Source organism: Carcharodon carcharias, chromosome 3, assembly GCF_017639515.1.
Source record: "Carcharodon carcharias isolate sCarCar2 chromosome 3, sCarCar2.pri, whole genome shotgun sequence".
Classification (NCBI taxonomy): Eukaryota; Metazoa; Chordata; class Chondrichthyes; order Lamniformes; family Lamnidae; genus Carcharodon; species Carcharodon carcharias.
In genome coordinates this window covers 7976588-7995530 of record NC_054469.1, presented here as the reverse complement: position 1 = coordinate 7995530, position 18943 = coordinate 7976588, and the positions used below count along the sequence as shown (strand labels likewise).

The 18943-nt window shown below is 48.0% G+C and overlaps 1 protein-coding gene across 2 annotated transcripts in view; it reads right to left on the bottom strand.

The window, feature by feature from the left end:
• Positions 1-14342, bottom strand: part of LOC121276218 (diacylglycerol O-acyltransferase 1-like) — a 128133-nt gene extending 113791 nt beyond the window's left edge. Inside the window, exons 1-2 of one of the 2 annotated variants that reach the window (XM_041184390.1) lie at positions 14119-14181; positions 2233-2367 (exon numbers count right to left, since the gene is read on the bottom strand). In XM_041184390.1, the coding sequence (XP_041040324.1) occupies positions 2233-2237 (5 nt within the window). In that variant the 5' untranslated portion in view covers positions 2238-2367; positions 14119-14181. Of the gene's footprint in view, positions 1-2232; positions 2368-14118 lie in introns of both variants that reach the window. The other variant, XM_041184389.1, reaches the window with a different exon arrangement.
• Between the last annotated feature and the right edge of the window lie 4601 nt (positions 14343-18943).

The following is an 18943-nucleotide window of genomic DNA, read 5'->3' as shown; positions in this document are numbered from 1 at the left end:
AAAAAGCAGGAAACTATAGGCCAGTCAGTCTAACATCTGTCACTGGGAAAATGTTAGAGTCCATTACTAAGGAAGAAATAGCAGGACATTTAGAAAAGCTTAACACAATCAAACAGAGTCAACATGGTTTTGTGAAAGGAAAATCATGTTTGACAAATTTGTTAGAGTTCTTTGAGGATATAACAAGCAGAGTTGATAAAGGGGAGCCGGTAGATGTAGTATTATTAGATTTCCAGAAGGCATTTGATAAGGTACCACATAAAAGGTTATTGCACAAGATAAGAGCTCACGGTTTTGGGGGTAATGTATTAGCATGGATTGAGGATTCGTTAACACACAGAAAACAGAGAGTCGGGATTAATGGGTCTTTTTCAGGTTGGAAAATTGTAACTAGCGGAGTGCCACAAGGATCAGTCCTAGGGCCTCAATTATTTACTATCTATATCAATGGCTTGGAGGAGGGGGCAGAGTGTAATGTATCCAAATTTGCTGACAATACAAAAATAGATGGGAGGGCATGTTGTGATGGAGACATAAGAAATCTATAAGGGGATATAGACGGGTTGAGTGAGTGGGCAAAAACTTGGCAGATGGAGTTTAATGTAGGAAAGTGTGAGGTCATGCACTTTGGTAGGAAGAATCAAAAGGCAGACTATTATTTAAATGGAGAGAGACTGCAAGAGTGCAACAGAGAGGGATCTGGGTGTTCTTGTGCATGAAGGAGGTGCAGCAAGTAATTAAGAAGGTAAAGGGAATCTTGGTTTGTGTTGCTAGTTGGTTGGAGTTTAAAAATAGGGAAGCCTTGTTACAAATATACAAGGTTTTGGTGAGGCCGCACCTGGAGTACTGTGTACAGTTTTGGTCCCCGTATTTAAGAAAGGATATACTGGCATTGGGGGCAGATCAAAAGAGACTCACTAGGCTGATTCCTGGGATGAAGGGGTTGACTTATCAAGAACGGCTAAGCAGGTTAGGCGTTTATGCATTGAAGTTTAGACGAATGAGGAGTGATCTTATTGAAATGTACAAGATTCTGAGGGGGATTGACAGGGTAGGTCTTGAAAAGATGTTTCCACTAGTGGGGGAATCTTGAGCTAGGGAACATAGTTACAGAATATGGGGACACTCATTTAAAACTGAGATGCGAAGGAATTTCTTCTCTCAGAGGGTTGTGAATGTCTGGAATTCTCTAACCCAGAGAGTTGTGGATCACTGACAGTATTTAGGAGGAGGTAGATAGATTTTTGAAATAATCGAGGAGTTGAGGGTTATGAGGAGCTGGCACGAAAGAGGAGCTAAGGCATGGGGCAGATCAGCCACGATCTTATTGAATGACAGGGCAGGGCTTGAGGGGCAGAATGGCCTACTCCTGCTCCTATTTCTTACATTCTTAAAGTTATAAAACTTCAAATTCTCTTCAAATGAAATCGTTTGTGAAAATTCTCCCTTCATTGGGTTAAAGGTACTTTGGTTGTTAGCGATTTGTCATATTGATTTTTTTTTTGCAATTGCCCTTGGTGCAAGCCAACTGAGTTGTATTTAATTTTAGGCATTTATGTCTTGCTGCACCTAGGCAGGGATTTTTACATTTCCACCTTGAAATAGGCTTCAGAAACTGAACTAACAGGAATCTTGATACCCACCTTTACAGCATTTTCCCATTTTGAAGTTAGGTGGAAAAAAAAGCCTGATTTATCACATTTGGAGAGTGTGAAACGATCTGAGTGCGGAAGGAGTTCCTGCACCATTGAAGTTAAGAAAGGAAACTTTGACACTCAGGTAGGATCTGCACAATAATGGATAGTACTGCAGCCCACAGGCACATGCCAAATCCATCACAAGCCAAACATTACCAGACTGCAGCTTAGGCTCCAAACCTTTAAATTTACTAACAGGACCTTGGGATTTCCCCGCACAAACTGGTCAACAGGACTTGCTATGTTCAGCCTGCCTGCATCACTTTGACCCTGCTCTCTCTCAGGGCCACTACTGAGAGCAGTGGAGAATTGCGCTAATCAGAATTTCTCCCATTCCCAAATTTCTCCTTGCCAGGGCACTTCTCATGAATTAACCGCTCTTGGGGCCCTGAACAGCTTCTCCTCCCCCACACTGCTTGAACTGGACAAATGGTCATTCTGCTGGGCCAGTATTACCTGATCTTGCTCACCGCTCACTGTTTGTGTTTGTCTCCAGTTACTGATATTGTATGCTGCAATCTGTTTTCTCTCTTACCACATCCTCCATCAAACTTGCTAAGTTTCATCATCTCTCACTGGGTTGAGCACCTTCCTTTCAAAGTGAGAGCAGTTTTCATCTGAGCTGGCCATGGTTATATACTCTGCTTTTCTTTTCCTCTCCAATTTGTACCTGCTCTACAGTGTACAAACACATACATTAGTTTTCCTTTGTGGTAGATACACACTTACATGCTCCTATGACCACATGTTCCTATAATGACACAATATTTGTCAGATTGCAAATAAATGCAATTATTTTGCATTTGTTTTCACAATAGTACTTAAACCACGTTTGGAGTGTTTTACCAGACGGCAGAGAGGAGCACCATGTTAAAGCTGATTACCAGATAGTGATACTGATAGACATCTGTATTTAGGGTAATTTACTGGCAATGATACAGATAGACATCGTGTTCAGGGTGATTTACCGGACAGTAATTCAGATAGACACTGTGACTAGGGTGATTTATCGGACATTGATAAAGATAGACATCGTGTTTACGGTGATTTACTGGACAGTGATACAGATAGACACCGTGTTTAGGGTTAATTACCGGACAGTGATACAGATAGACACCATGTTTAGGGTGATTTACTGGACAGTGATATAGATAGACACCGTGTTTAGGGTGATTTACCGGACAGTGATACAAATATACACCATGTTTAGGGTGATTTACAGGACAGTGATACAGATAGACACCATGTTTAGGGTGATTTACCGGACAGTGATACAGATAGACACCGTGTTTAGGGTGAATTACCGGACAGTGATACAGATAGACACCATGTTTAGGGTGATTTACTGGACAGTGATACAGATAGACACCGTGTTTAGGGTGAATTACCGGACAGTGATACAGATAGACACCGTGTTCAGGGTGAATTACCGGACAGTGATACAGATAGACACCGTGTTTAGGGTGATTTACCGGACAGTGATACAAATAGACACCATGTTTAGGGTTAATTATCGGACAGTGATACAGTTAGACACCGTGTTTAGGGTTAATTACTAGACAGTGATACACACAGACCCCATGTTTAGGGTGATTTACTGGACAGTGATACAGTTAGACACCGTGTTTAGGGTTAATTAGCGGACAGTGATATAGATAGACATCGTGTTCAGGGTGATTTACCGGACAGTGATACAGTTAGACACCAAGTTTAGGGTATTTACCGGACAGTGATACAGTTAGACACCATGTTTAGGGTATTTACCGGACAGTGATACAGTTAGACACCGTGTTTAGGATTAATTACCGGACAGTGATACAGATAGACATCATGTTTAGGGTTAATTACCGGACAGTGATAATAGATAGACACTGTGTTTAGGGTTAATTACCGGACAGTGATAAAGTTAGACACGGTGTTTAGGGTTAATTACCGGACAGTGATACAGATAGACACCGTGTTTAAGGTTAATTACCGGACAGTGATACAGATAGACACCGTGTTTAGGGTTAATTCCCGGACAGTGATACAGATAGACAAGTGTTTACGGTGATTTACCGGACAGTGATACAGTTAGACACCATGTTTAGGGTATTTACCGGACAGTGTTACAGTTAGACACCGTGTTTTGGATTAATTACCGGACAGTGATACAGATAGACACCATGTTTAGGGTGATTTACCGGACAGTGATACAGATAGACCCCGTGTTCAGGGTGATTTACCGGACAGTGATACAGTTAGACACCGTGTTTAGGGTTAATTACCGGACAGTGATACAGTTAGACACCGTGTTTAGGGTGATTTATTGACAGTGATACACATAGACCCCGTGTTTAGGGTGATTTACCGGACAGTGATACAAATAGACACCGTGTTTAGGGTTAATTACCGGACAGTGATACAAATAGACACCATGTTTAGGGTGATTTACCGGACAGTGATACAGATAGACACCGTGTTTAAGGTTAATTACCGGACAGTGATACAGATAGACACTGTGTTTAGGGTTAATTACTGGACAGTGATACAGTTAGACACCATGTTCAGGGTGATTTACCGGACAGTGATACAAATAGACACCATGTTTAGGGTTAATTACTGGACAGTGATACAGATAGACGCCGTGTTTAGGGTTAATTACCGGACAGTAATACAGATAGACATCGTGTTTACGGTGATTTACCGTACAGTGATACAGTTAGACACCATGTTTAGGGTATTTACCGGACAGTGATACAGTTAGACACCGTGATTAGGATTAATTACCGGACAGTGATACAGATAGACACCATGTTTAGGGTGATTTACCGGACAGTGATACAGATAGACCCCGTGTTCAGGGTGATTTACCGGAGAGTGATACAGTTAGACACCGTGTTTAGGGTGATTTATTGAAAGTGATACACATAGACCCCGTGTTTAGGGTGATTTACCGGACAGTGATACAAATAGATCCCGTGTTTAGGGTTAATTACCGGACAGTGATACAGTTAGACACCGTGTTTAGGGTTAATTACCGGACAGTGATACAAATAGACACCATGTTTAGGGTGATTTACCGGACAGTGATACAAATAGACACCATGTTTAGGGTGATTTACCAGTGATACAGGCAGGCCCGTGTCAGGGTGATTTACCGGACAGTGATACAGTTAGACACCGTGTTAAGGGTTAATTACCGGACAGTGATACAGGCAGACCCCGTGTTTAGGGTGATTTACCGGAGAGTGATACAGACAGACCACATGGTTAGGGTGATTTATGGACAGTGATACAGATAGACATCGTGTTCAGGGTGATTTACCGGACAGTCATACAGATAGACACCGTGTTTAGGGTTAATTACCGGACAGTGATACAGATAGACACCGTGTTTAGGGTGATTTACCGGACAGTGATACAGTTAGACACCATGTTTAGGGTTAATTACCGGACAGTGATACAGATAGACACCATGTTTAGGGTTAATTACCGGACAGTGATACAGATAGACACCGTGTTCAGGGTTAATTACCGGACAGTGATACAGATAGACACCGTGTTCAGGGTTAATTACTGGACAGTGATACAGATAGACCCCGTGTTTAGAGTTAATTACCGGACAGTGATACAGATAGACAAGTGTTTATGGTGATTTACCGGACAGTGATACAGTTAGACACCATGTTTAGGGTATTTACCGGACAGTGATACAGTTAGACACCGTGTTTTGGATTAATTACCGGACAGTGATACAGATAGACACCATGTTTAGGGTGATTTACCGGACAGTGATACAGATAGACCCTGTGTTCAGGGTGATTTACCGGACAGTGATACAGTTAGACACCGTATTTAGGGTTAAATACCGGACAGTGATACAGTTAGACACCGAGTTTAGGGTGATTTATTGACAGTGACACACATAGACCCTGTGTTTAGGGTGATTTACCGGACAGTGATACAAATAGACACCGTGTTTAGGGTTAATTACCGGACAGTGATACAAATAGACACCATGTTTAGGGTGATTTACCGGACAGTGATACAGATAGACACCGTGTTTAAGGTTAATTACCGGACAGTGATACAGATAGACACTGTGTTTAGGGTTAATTACTGCACAGTGATACAGTTAGACACCATGTTCAGGGTGATTTACCGGACAGTGATACAAATAGACACCATGTTTAGCGTTAATTACCAGACAGTGATACAAATAGACACCATGTTTAGGGTGATTTACCGGACATTGATACAGATAGACACCGTGTTTAAGGTTAATTACCGGACAGTGATACAGATAGACACTGTGTTTAGGGTTAATTACTGGACAGTGATACAGTTAGACACCATGTTCAGGGTGATTTACCGGACAGTGATACAGATAGACACTGTGTTTAGGGTTAATTACTGGACAGTGATACAGTTAGACACCATGTTCAGGGTGATTTACCGGACAGTGATACAGATAGACACCGTGTTTAGGGTTAATTACCGGACAGTGATACAGATAGACATCGTGTTTACGGTGATCTACCGGACAGTGATACAGTTAGACACCATGTTTAGGGTATTTACCGGACAGTGATACAGTTAGACACCGTGATTAGGATTAATTACCGGACAGTGATACAGATAGACACCATGTTTAGGGTGATTTACCGGACAGTGACACAGTTAGACCCCGTGTTCAGGGTGATTTACCGGACAGTGATACAGTTAGACACCGTGTTTAGGGTGATTTATTGACAGCGATACACATAGACCCCGTGTTTAGGGTGATTTACCGGACAGTGATACAAATAGACACCGTGTTTAGGGTTAATTACCGGACAGAGATACAGTTAGACACCGTGTTTAACGTTAATTACCAGACAGTGATACAAATAGACACCATGTTTAGGGTGATTTACCGGACAGTGATACAAATAGACACCATGTTTAGGGTGATTTACCGGACAGTGATACAGATAGACACGGTGTTTAAGGTTAATTACTGGACAGTGATACAGTTAGACACCATGTTCAGGGTGATTTACCGGACAGTGATACAAATAGACACCATGTTTAGGGTGATTTACCAGACAGTGATACAGGCAGGCCCATGTCAGGGTGATTTACCAGACAGTGATACTGTTAGACACCGTGTTAAGGGTTAATTACCGGACAGTGATACAGGCAGACCCCGTGTTCAGGGTTATTTACCGGAGAGTGATACAGACAGACCATGTGGTTATGGTGATTTACGGACAGTGATACAGATAGACATCGTGTTCAGGGTTATTTACCGGACAGTCATACAGCTAGACACCGTGTTCAGGGTTAATTACCGGACAGTGATACAAATAGACACGTTTAGGGTGATTTACCGGACATTGATACAGATAGACACCGTGTTTAAGGTTAATTACCGGACAGTGATACAGATAGACACTGTGTTTAGGGTTAATTACTGGACAGTTATACAGTTAGACACCATGTTCAGGGTGATTTACCGGACAGTGATACAAATAGACACCATGTTTAGGGTTAATTACTGGACAGTGATACAGATAGACGCTGTGTTTAGGGTTAATTACCGGACAGTGATACAGATAGACATCGTGTTTACGGTGATTTACCGGACAGTGATACAGTTAGACACCAGGTTTAGGGTATTTACCGGACAGTGATACAGTTAGACACCGTGATTAGGATTAATTACCGGACAGTGATACAGATAGACACCATGTTTAGGGTGATTTACCGGACAGTGACACAGATAGACCCCGTGTTCAGGGTGATCTACCGGACAGTGATACAGTTAGACACCGTGTTTAGGGTGATTTATTGACAGCGATACACATAGACCCCGTGTTTAGGGTGATTTACCGGACAGTGATACAAATAGATCCCGTGTTTAGGGTTAATTACCGGACAGAGATACAGTTAGACACCGTGTTTAGCGTTAATTACCAGACAGTGATACAAATAGACACCATGTTTAGGGTGATTTACCGGACAGTGATACAAATAGACACCATGTTTAGGGTGATTTACCGGACAGTGATACAGATAGACACGGTGTTTAAGGTTAATTACTGGACAGTGATACAGTTAGACACCATGTTCAGGGTGATTTACCGGACAGTGATACAAATAGACACCATGTTTAGGGTGATTTACCAGACAGTGATACAGGCAGGCCCATGTCAGGGTGATTTACCAGACAGTGATACAGTTAGACACCGTGTTAAGGGTTAATTACCGGACAGTGATACAGGCAGACCCCGTGTTCAGGGTTATTTACCGGAGAGTGATACAGACAGACCACGTGGTTAGGGTGATTTACGGACAGTGATACAGATAGACATCGTGTTCAGGGTTATTTACCGGACAGTCATACAGCTAGACACCGTGTTCAGGGTTAATTACCGGACAGTGATACAGACAGACCACGTGGTTAGGGTGATTTATGGACAGTGATACAGATAGACATCGTGTTCAGGGTGATTTACCGGACAGTCATACAGATAGACACCGTGTTTAGGGTTAATTACCGGACAGTGATACAGACAGACATCATGTTTAGGGTGATTTACCGGACAGTGATACAGTTAGACACCATGTTTAGGGTTAATTACCGGACAGTGATACAGATAGACACCGTGTTTAGGGTTAATTACCGGACAGTGATACAGGCAGACATGGGGTTCAGGGTGATTTACCGGACAGTGATACAGGCAGACCCGGGGTTCAGGGTGAATTACCGGACAGTGATACAGGCAGACCCGGGGTTCAGGGTGAATTTCCGGAGAGTGATACAGGCAGACCCGGGGTTGAGGGTGAATTACCGGACAGTGATACAGGCAGACCCGGGGTTCAAGGTGAATTACCGGACAGTGATACAGGCAGACATGGGGTTCAGGGTGAATTACCGGACAGTGATACAGGCAGACCCGGGGTTGAGGGTGAATTACCGGACGGTGATACAGGCAGATCCGGGGTTGAGGGTGAATTACCGGACAGTGATACAGGCAGACCCGGGGTTGAGGGTGATTTACCGGACAGTGATACAGGCAGACCCGGGGTTGAGGGTGAATTACCGGACAGTGATACAGGCAGACCCGAGGTTCAAGGTGAATTACCGGACAGTGATACAGGCAGACCCGGGGTTGAGGGTGATTTACCGGACAGTGATACAGGCAGACCCGGGGCTGAGGGTGATTTACCGGACAGTGATACAGTTAGACACCATGCTTAGGGTTAATTACCGGACAGTGATACAGATAGACACCATGTTTAGGGTTAATTACCGGACAGTGATACAGATAGACACCGTGTTCAGGGTTAATTACCGGACAGTGATACAGATAGACCCCGTGTTTAGGGTTAATTACCGGACAGTGATACAAATAGACACCATGTTTAGGGTTAATTACTGGACAGTGATACAGATAGACGCTATGTTTAGGGTTAATTACCGGACAGTGATACAGATAGACATCGTGTTTACGGTGATTTACCGGACAGTGATACAGTTAGACACCAGGTTTAGGGTATTTACCGGACAGTGATACAGTTAGACACCGTGATTAGGATTAATTACCGGACAGTGATACAGATAGACACCATGTTTAGGGTGATTTACCGGACAGTGACACAGATAGACCCCGTGTTCAGGGTGATTTACCGGACAGTGATACAGTTAGACACCGTGTTTAGGGTGATTTATTGACAGCGATACACATAGACCCCGTGTTTAGGGTGATTTACCGGACAGTGATACAAATAGATCCCGTGTTTAGGGTTAATTACCGGACAGAGATACAGTTAGACACCGTGTTTAGCGTTAATTACCAGACAGTGATACAAATAGGCACCATGTTTAGGGTGATTTACCGGACAGTGATACAAATAGACACCATGTTTAGGGTGATTTACCGGACAGTGATACAGATAGACACGGTGTTTAAGGTTAATTACTGGACAGTGATACAGTTAGACACCATGTTCAGGGTGATTTACCGGACAGTGATACAAATAGACACCATGTTTAGGGTGATTTACCAGACAGTGATACAGGCAGGCCCATGTCAGGGTGATTTACCAGACAGTGATACAGTTAGACACCGTGTTAAGGGTTAATTACCGGACAGTGATACAGGCAGACCCCGTGTTCAGGGTTATTTACCGGAGAGTGATACAGACAGACCACGTGGTTAGGGTGATTTACGGACAGTGATACAGATAGACATCGTGTTCAGGGTTATTTACCGGACAGTCATACAGCTAGACACCGTGTTCAGGGTTAATTACCGGACAGTGATACAGACAGACCACGTGGTTAGGGTGATTTATGGACAGTGATACAGATAGACATCGTGTTCAGGGTGATTTACCGGACAGTCATACAGATAGACACCGTGTTTAGGGTTAATTACCGGACAGTGATACAGACAGACATCATGTTTAGGGTGATTTACCGGACAGTGATACAGTTAGACACCATGTTTAGGGTTAATTACCGGACAGTGATACAGATAGACACCGTGTTTAGGGTTAATTACCGGACAGTGATACAGGCAGACATGGGGTTCAGGGTGATTTACCGGACAGTGATACAGGCAGACCCGGGGTTCAGGGTGAATTACCGGACAGTGATACAGGCAGACCCGGGGTTCAGGGTGAATTTCCGGTGAGTGATACAGGCAGACCCGGGGTTGAGGGTGAATTACCGGACAGTGATACAGGCAGACCCGGGGTTCAAGGTGAATTACCGGACAGTGATACAGGCAGACATGGGGTTCAGGGTGAATTACCGGACAGTGATACAGGCAGACCCGGGGTTGAGGGTGAATTACCGGACGGTGATACAGGCAGATCCGGGGTTGAGGGTGAATTACCGGACAGTGATACAGGCAGACCCGGGGTTGAGGGTGATTTACCGGACAGTGATACAGGCAGACCCGGGGTTGAGGGTGAATTACCGGACAGTGATACAGGCAGACCCGGGGTTCAAGGTGAATTACCGGACAGTGATACAGGCAGACCCGGGGTTGAGGGTGATTTACCGGACAGTGATACAGGCAGACCCGGGGTTGAGGGTGATTTACCGGACAGTGATACAGGCAGACCCGGGGCTGAGGGTGATTTACCGGACAGTGATACAGTTAGACACCATGCTTAGGGTTAATTACCGGACAGTGATACAGATAGACACCATGTTTAGGGTTAATTACCGGACAGTGATACAGATAGACACCGTGTTCAGGGTTAATTACCGGACAGTGATACAGATAGACCCCGTGTTTAGGGTTAATTACCGGACAGTGATACAAATAGACACCATGTTTAGGGTTAATTACCGGACAGTGATACAGATAGACACTGTGTTCAGGGTGATTTACCGGAAAGTGATACAGATAGACACTGTGTTCAGGGTGATTTACCAGACAGTGATACAGATAGACACCGTGTTCAGGGTGATTTACCGGACAGTGATACAAATAGACACCGTGGTTAGCGTGATTTACAGACAGTGGTACAAATAGACACCATGTTTAGGGTGATTTATTGACAGTGATACAGATAGACACCGCATTTGGGTTATTTACCAACAGTGATACAGACACCGCGTTTAGGGTGACACAGTCATAGAGATAGATACCGTGTCTGGGGTGATTTACTGACAGTGATAGAGACAGGTACTGTGTTCAGCGTGATTTACTTACAATCTTATGCAATGAAGAAATAAGAAGCTTACAAATGGAGATGGACAAGTTAGTTGAATGGGCGAAAATTTGGTAGATGGAGTTTAATGCGTATATTTGTGAGGTTATCCATTTTGGTCGGAAAAATAAAAAGGCGACATTATTTAAATGGAGAGAAACTTCAGAATGCTTCAGTGCAGAGGGATCTGGATGTCCTCATGTATGAATTGCTGAAAGCTAGTCTGCAGGTACAGCAGGTAATAAGGAAGGCAATTGGAATTTTGGCATTTATTGCTAAAGGAATAGAGAATAAAAATAGGGAAGTGTTGTTGCAACTGTACAAGGCATTGGTGAGAACGCACCTGATGTGCTGCGCACAGTTTTGGTCCTGAGGAAGAATGTAGCTGCATTGGAGGTGGTTCAGAGGAGGTTCACTGGATTGATTCCAGAGATGCGGGGCTTGTCTTATGAGGAGATTGAGCAGTTTAGGCCTATGCTCACTAGAGTTTAGAAGGATGAGAGGAGATCTAATTGAGGTATATAAGATGCTAAAGGGGATAGACAAAGTGGACGAGGAGCGGATGTTTCCCCTTGTGGGGCATTCTAGAACGAGAGGCCACAGCTTTTGGCCAAGGGGCAGTAGATTTAAATCAGAGATGAGGAGGAATTACTTTTCTCAAAGGATTGTGAACCTGTGGAATTCACTACCTCAGAGCGCAGTGGATGCCGAGACACTGACTAAATTTAAGGAGTTAGACAGATTTTTAATTAGTAACGGGGTGAAAGGTTATGGGGAGAGGGCAGGAAATTGGAGTTGTGGCCGAAATGAGATCAGCCATGATCGTATTGGATTGCGGGGCAGGTTCATAGGGCTGAATTGCCTACTCTTGCTCCTAGTTCTTATGTTTAGGGTGATTTACCGGACAGTGATACAGGCAGAACCCGTGTTTAGGGTGATTTACCGGACAGTGATACAGGCAGAACCCGTGTTCAGGATGATTTACCGGACAGTGATACAGGCAGACCCGGGGTTCAGGGTGAATTACCAGACAGTGATACAGGCAGACATGGGGTTCAAGGTGAATTACCGGACAGTGATACAGGCAGACATGGAGTTCAAGGTGAATTACCGGACAGTGATACAGGCAGACCCGGGGTTCAGGGTGAATTACCGGACAGTGATACAGGCAGACCCAGGGTTCAGGGTAAATTACCGGACAGTGATACAGGCAGAACCCGTGATTAGGGTGATTTACCGGACAGTGATACAGGCAGAACCCGTGTTCAGGGTGATTTACCGGACAGTGATACAGGCAGACCCGGGGTTCAGGGTGAATTACCGGACAGTGATACAGGCAGACATGGGGTTCAAGGTGAATCACCGGACAGTGATACAGGCAGACCCGGGGTTCAGGGTGAATTACCGGACAGTGATACAGGCAGACCCGGGGTTCAGGGTGAATTACCGCAGTGATACAGGCGGACCCGGGGTTCAAGGTGAATTACCGGACAGTGATACAGGCAGACCCGGGGTTCAGGGTGAATTACCGGACAGTGATACAGGCAGACATGGGGTTCAAGGTGAATTACCGGACAGTGAAAGAGGCAGACATGGAGTTCAAGGTGAATTACCGGACAGTGATATAGGCAGACATGGGGTTCAAGGTGAATTACCGGAGAGTGATACAGGCAGACATGGGATTGAGGGTGATTTACCGGACAGTGATACAGGCAGACCCGGGGTTCAGGGTGAATTACCAGAGAGTGATACAGACTGACCCGGGGTTGAGGGTGATTTACCGGACAGTGATACAGGCAGACCCGGGGTTGAGGGTGATTTACCGGACAGTGATACAGGCAGACCCGGGGTTGAGGGTGATTTACCGGACAGTGGTACAGGCAGACCCGGGGTTGAGGGTGATTTACCGGACAGTGATACAGGCAGACCCGGGGTTGAGGGTGATTTACCGGACAGTGGTACAGGCAGACCCGGGGTTGAGGGTGATTTACCGGACAGTGATACAGGCAGACCCGGGGTTGAGGGTGATTTACCGGACAGTGATACAGGCAGACCCGGGGTTGAGGGTGATTTACCGGACGGTGATACAGGCAGACCCGGGGATGAGGGTGATTTACCGGACGGTGATACAGGCAGACCCGGGGATGAGGGTGATTTACCGGACGGTGATACAGGCAGACCCGGGGTTGAGGGTGATTTACCGGACGGTGATACAGGCAGACCCGGGGATGAGGGTGATTTACCGGACGCTGATACAGGCAGACCCGGGGATGAGGGTGATTTACCGGACGGTGATACAGGCAGACCCGGGGTTGAGGGTGATTTACCGGACGGTGATACAGGCAGACCTGGGGTTGAGGGTGATTTACCGGACGGTGATACAGGCAGACCCGGGGATGAGGGTGATTTACCGGATTGTGATACAGGCAGACCCGGGGTTGAGGGTGATTTACCGGACGGTGATACAGGCAGACCCGGGGATGAGGGTGATTTACCGGACGGTGATACAGGCAGACCCGGGGTTGAGGGTGATTTACCGGACGGTGATACAGGCAGACCCGGGGTTGAGGGTGATTTACCGGACGGTGATACAGGCAGACCCGGGGATGAGGGTGATTTACCGGACGGTGATACAGGCAGACCCGGGGATGAGGGTGATTTACCGGACGGTGATACAGGCAGACCCGGGGTTGAGGGTGAATTACCGGTAGTTTGAGGGGTTTACCTGAGCCAGTTGCTCACACTCAGCTCTGTCTCCTCCTGTAGTTTTTTCAGGTCCTTGTGACTCATGGACCGAGTCGCTTTGCTCACTCCCGCCGATCCGCTCCCGGACCCCGACCCCGACCCGGACCCGGACCCGGACCCGGTCCCATGCCCGCGCCGCCGCGCTGGAGCGGCAGCGGCCGCCACTCCGCTCATGGTGGTGCCGGTGCCGGTGAGAGGCGGGTGGCTCCGGCCGTGGGAGCGATTGTTGTGGGGGGGGTGGGGAGGAGGGAGGCAGGGCGAGCGAAGGGGGCGGTCCCGTCAGTGTAGGGGGGGCGGGGCGGGGCGATGGACGTGCCGGAGGACGGAGGCTGGGGCCGGGGCGGAGTCTCCCCCGTTGTAGGCGGGGCCCGGAGTCTCTCCTGTTGCTCCAGCGACAGGGGGCCGGAGCGGGGTGGTGGTCAGCGCAGCAGCTCCTCCTCCCCCGCGTGGCGACCGCTTTTCCCGCCTTGCGCTCGCGGGCCACCTGACCGCCCACGTCCGGGCCAGCGACCAATCACTGACAGACCCATTCAGAGCCAACCCTTTGCGCATGCGTGGGGCCGCCGAACTGCCCCTTGGGAAATGTAGTTCAATTCCAGTGGAGACACATGGGGGTTTGTCTCCAGCCTTGGGTGGGTCCAGTTGGTGCAGATCAATTTTTGACTTAATAATGTAATAAAAAATACCGGCTGATTATATTTAATTTGGTTTGTCATTTGTGTTATATTGTCTTACTGATATATTGTCAGTACTGACCCTCTGACAGTGCAGCACTCCCTCAGTACTGACCCTCTGACAGTGCAGCGCTCCCTCAGTACTGACCCTCTGACAGTGCAGCTCTCCCTCAGTACTGACTCTCTGACAGTGCAGCGCTCCCTCAGTACTGACCCTCTGACAGTGCAGCGCTCCCTCAGTACTGACCCTCTGACAGTGCGGCGCTCCCTCAGTACTGACCCTCTGACAGTGCAGCTCTCCCTCAGTACTGACCCTCTGACAGTGCAGCGCTCCCTCAGTACTGACCCTCTGACAGTGCAGCTTGCCTTCAGTCCTTCACTGGTCAGTCTAGTTTATGTGCTCCAGTCTTTGGGGTGGGTCTTGAACCCAAAACCAATGGGTTGACCGGTCAGCAATTTCGCTACCCGCTGACCCACAAGTAACCTTGTTTGGTCAGCATCTGACGGATATGTCACCATGTAATTTGGTGACAATCATTTTGGTGCTGCGAAGCGCTCGGAGACATTTTACAATATTGAGTGTGTTACATAGAGGCAAGTTTTGGTTGTTATTGAATGGAAACTATTCGGATACTTTGACCTGGAGAGAAACACGTGTCTTTGACAACACTGCCACCCAATGGTCGGGAGGAGAAGTGATCAAATTCATCCTATTTTTTGGGAGGGATCGCGTAGTTTTTTACTTGCGAAACGTGTTCTAAAAAGGTCGGTCTCAGGTGGAATGATCCTGAAAGGCTGAGTATTGTTCACCCGGTGATGATTTTGAGCATGATTATGGGAATGCAATGATAGCTCTTGCCATGGTTTCGTTAAACGATACAGACCTGAAGTCCCAAAAGTTTAATTCCAATTCCGAGTTGACTCTACAATTGTAAAGTTTTGACTGGGGTGGAGTTGGATCCAGTGCCCTGGTTTGTCGGGGCTAAAGGATCTGATTGCTCGCTTGTTTCGGGGTGACTGAGTTGGTACCAAGACGGAGAAGATCAGTGGGATGTTCTTAGGAGAAACACATTCTGTTTATTTACAAATGGAACTCAGCAGCTCCACTTGTCTTTCCTCTTCAGATTCTAACTCAAGGCTCCTGACAGCAGAGGTAGCCCACGCCGCTCTGCTATTGGGTATCAAGATCATGTGATCTTACATTGCAACATTTGTCTTCAAGTTATATTACACATCAGATTACCACAGGTAGCATTTGGGTTTTGACAATCTATCTCCTCCGTTTGGTCCCTGGCAGAGGGCAGCTCTGTCTTTGCTGAGGGAGAAGTGTAACAGCAACTTGTATTTAATGTGGAGAAACTTTCCAGGAAAGAGGCATAATCGAAGAAAGAATGGATACCAACAACAGCCACTTCTATTTATAAACCACCTTTTATATATTAAAATCTGCCAAGGTGCTTTATGAAACATTATCAAATAGAGTTTGATACCGAACCACATAAAGAGGTGCTAGGACAGATAACCAAAAGCTGAGTCAAACGATATAGGTTTTTAAAAGCGTTTGAAAGGAGTGCGAGATCGACAGTCTTGTTCCCACTAAGATGTGTGGGGCCTGTGGCTGTGCAACAATCTCGGGTGACCCTGGCAGAGCAATAAAACAGGCTGTGCTCAACCGATATCCGCTCTAAGATGCACTCGTGCACATCCGTGCAGTCCCTGTCGATGTACCGAGCGGTCCATGTCGATGTACCGCACAGTCCCTGTCGATGTACCGCACAATCCCTATCGATGTACCAAGCGGTCCCTGTCGATGTACCAAGCGGTCCCTGTCGATGTACCGAGCGGTCCCTGTCCATGTACCAAGCAGTCCCTATACCGAGCGGTCCCTGTCGATGTACCACAAAGTCCCTGTCGATGTACCGAGCAGTCCCTGTCGATGTACCGAGCGGTCCCTGTCCATGTACCGAGCGGTCCCTGTCGATGTACCGAGCGGTCCTTGTCGATGTACCGAGCGGTCCCTGTCGACGTACCGAGCAGTCCCTGTCGATGTACCGCACAGTTTCTGTCGATGTACCGAGCGGTCCCTGTCCATGTACCGAGCGGTCCCTGTCGATGTACCGAGCAGTCCTTGTCGATGTACCGCACAGTACCTGTCGATGTACCACACAGTCCTTGTTGATGTACCGCACAGTCCCTGTTGATGTACCGAGCGGTCCCTGTCGATGTACCGAGCGGTCCCTGTCCATGTACCGAGCGGTCCCTGTCCGTGTACCGAGCGGTCCCTGTCCATGTACCCAGCGGTCCCTGTCGATGTACCGAGCGGTCCCTGTCGATGTACCAAGCGGTCCCGGTCGATGTACCACACAGTTCCTGTCGATGTACCGCACAGTCCCTGTCGATGTACCGCACAGTCCCTGTCAATGTACCGAGCGGTCCCTGTCGATGTACCAAGCAGTCCCTGTCGATGTACCGAGCGGTCCCTGTCCATGTACCGAGCGGTCCCTGTCCATGTACCGAGCGGTCCCTGTCGATGTACCAAGCAGTCCCTGTCCATGTACCGAGATGTCCCTGTCGAGGTACCAAGCGGTCCCTGTTGATGTACCGAGCGGTCCCTGCCCATGTATCAAGCGGTCCCTGTCCATGTACCGAACGGTCCCTGTCCATGTACCGAGCGGTCCCTGTCGATGTACCGAGCGGTCCCTGTCGATGTACCAAGCGGTCCCTGTCGATGTACCGAGCAGTCCCTGTCGATGTACCGCACAATCCCTGTCGATGTACCAAGCGTTCCCTGTCGATGTACCAAGCGGTCCCTGTCGATGTACCAAGTGGTCCCTGTCCATGTACCGAGCGGTCCCTGTCGATGTACCACACAGTCCCTGTCGATGTACCGACAGGTCCCTGTCGATGTACCGAGCGGTCCCTGTCGATGTACTGCACGGTCCCTGTTGATTTACCGAAGGGTCCCTGTCGATGTACCGAGCGGTCCCTGTCCATGTACCGAGCGGTCCCTGTCCATGTACCGAGCGGTCCCTGTCGATGTACCAAGTGGTCCCTGTCGATGTACCGAGCGGTCCCTGTCCATGTACCGAGCAGTCCCTGTCCATGTACCGAGCGGTCCCTGTCCATGTACCGAGCGGTCCCTGTCGATGTACCAAGCAGTCCCTGTCGATGTACCGAGCAGTCCCTGTCGAGGTACCAAGCGGTCCCTGTCGATGTACCGAGCGGTCCCTGCCCATGTACCAAGCGGTCCCTGTCGATGTACCGAGCGGTCCCTGTCGATGTACCACACAGTCCCTGTCGATGTACCGAGCGGTCCCTGTCGATGTACCGAGCGGTCCCAGTCGATGTACCGAGCAGTCCCTGTCGATGTACTGCACAGTCTCTGTTGATGTACCGAGCGGTCCCTGTCGATGTAACGAGCAGTCCTTGTCGATGTACCGCACAGTCCCTGTCGATGTACCGCACAGTCCCTGTTGATGTACCGAGCGGTCCCTGTCGATGTACCGAGCGGTCCCTGTCGATGTACCGAGCGGTCCCTGTCCATGTACCGAGCGGTCCCTGTCCATGTACCGAGCGGTCCCTGTCCATGTACCGAGCGGTCCCTGTCGATGTAACAAGCGGTCCCTGTCGATGTACCGAGCGGTCCCTGTCCATGTACCGAGCGGTCCCGGTCGATGTACCACAACTGTCCCTGTCGATATACCGCACAGTCTCTGTCGATGTACCGCACAGTCCCTGTCGATGTACCGAGCGGTCCCTGTCGATGTACCAAGCAGTCCCTGTCGATGTACCGAGCGGTCCCTGTCCATGTACCGAGCGGTCCCTGTCCATGTACCGAGCGGTCCCTGTCGATGTACCAAGCAGTCCCTGTCCATGTACCGAGCGTTCCCTGTCGATGTACCAAGCAGTCCCTGTCCATGTACCGAGCTGTCCCTGTCGAGGTACCAAGCGGTCCCTGTCGATGTACCGAGCGGTCCCTGCCCATGTACCAAACGGTCCCTGTCGATGTACCGAGCGGTCCCTGTCGATGTACCGAGCGGTCCCTGTCCATGTACCGAGCGGTCCCTGTCGATGTACCACACAGTCCCTGTCCATGTACCGAGCGGTCCCTGTCCATGTACCGAGCGGTCC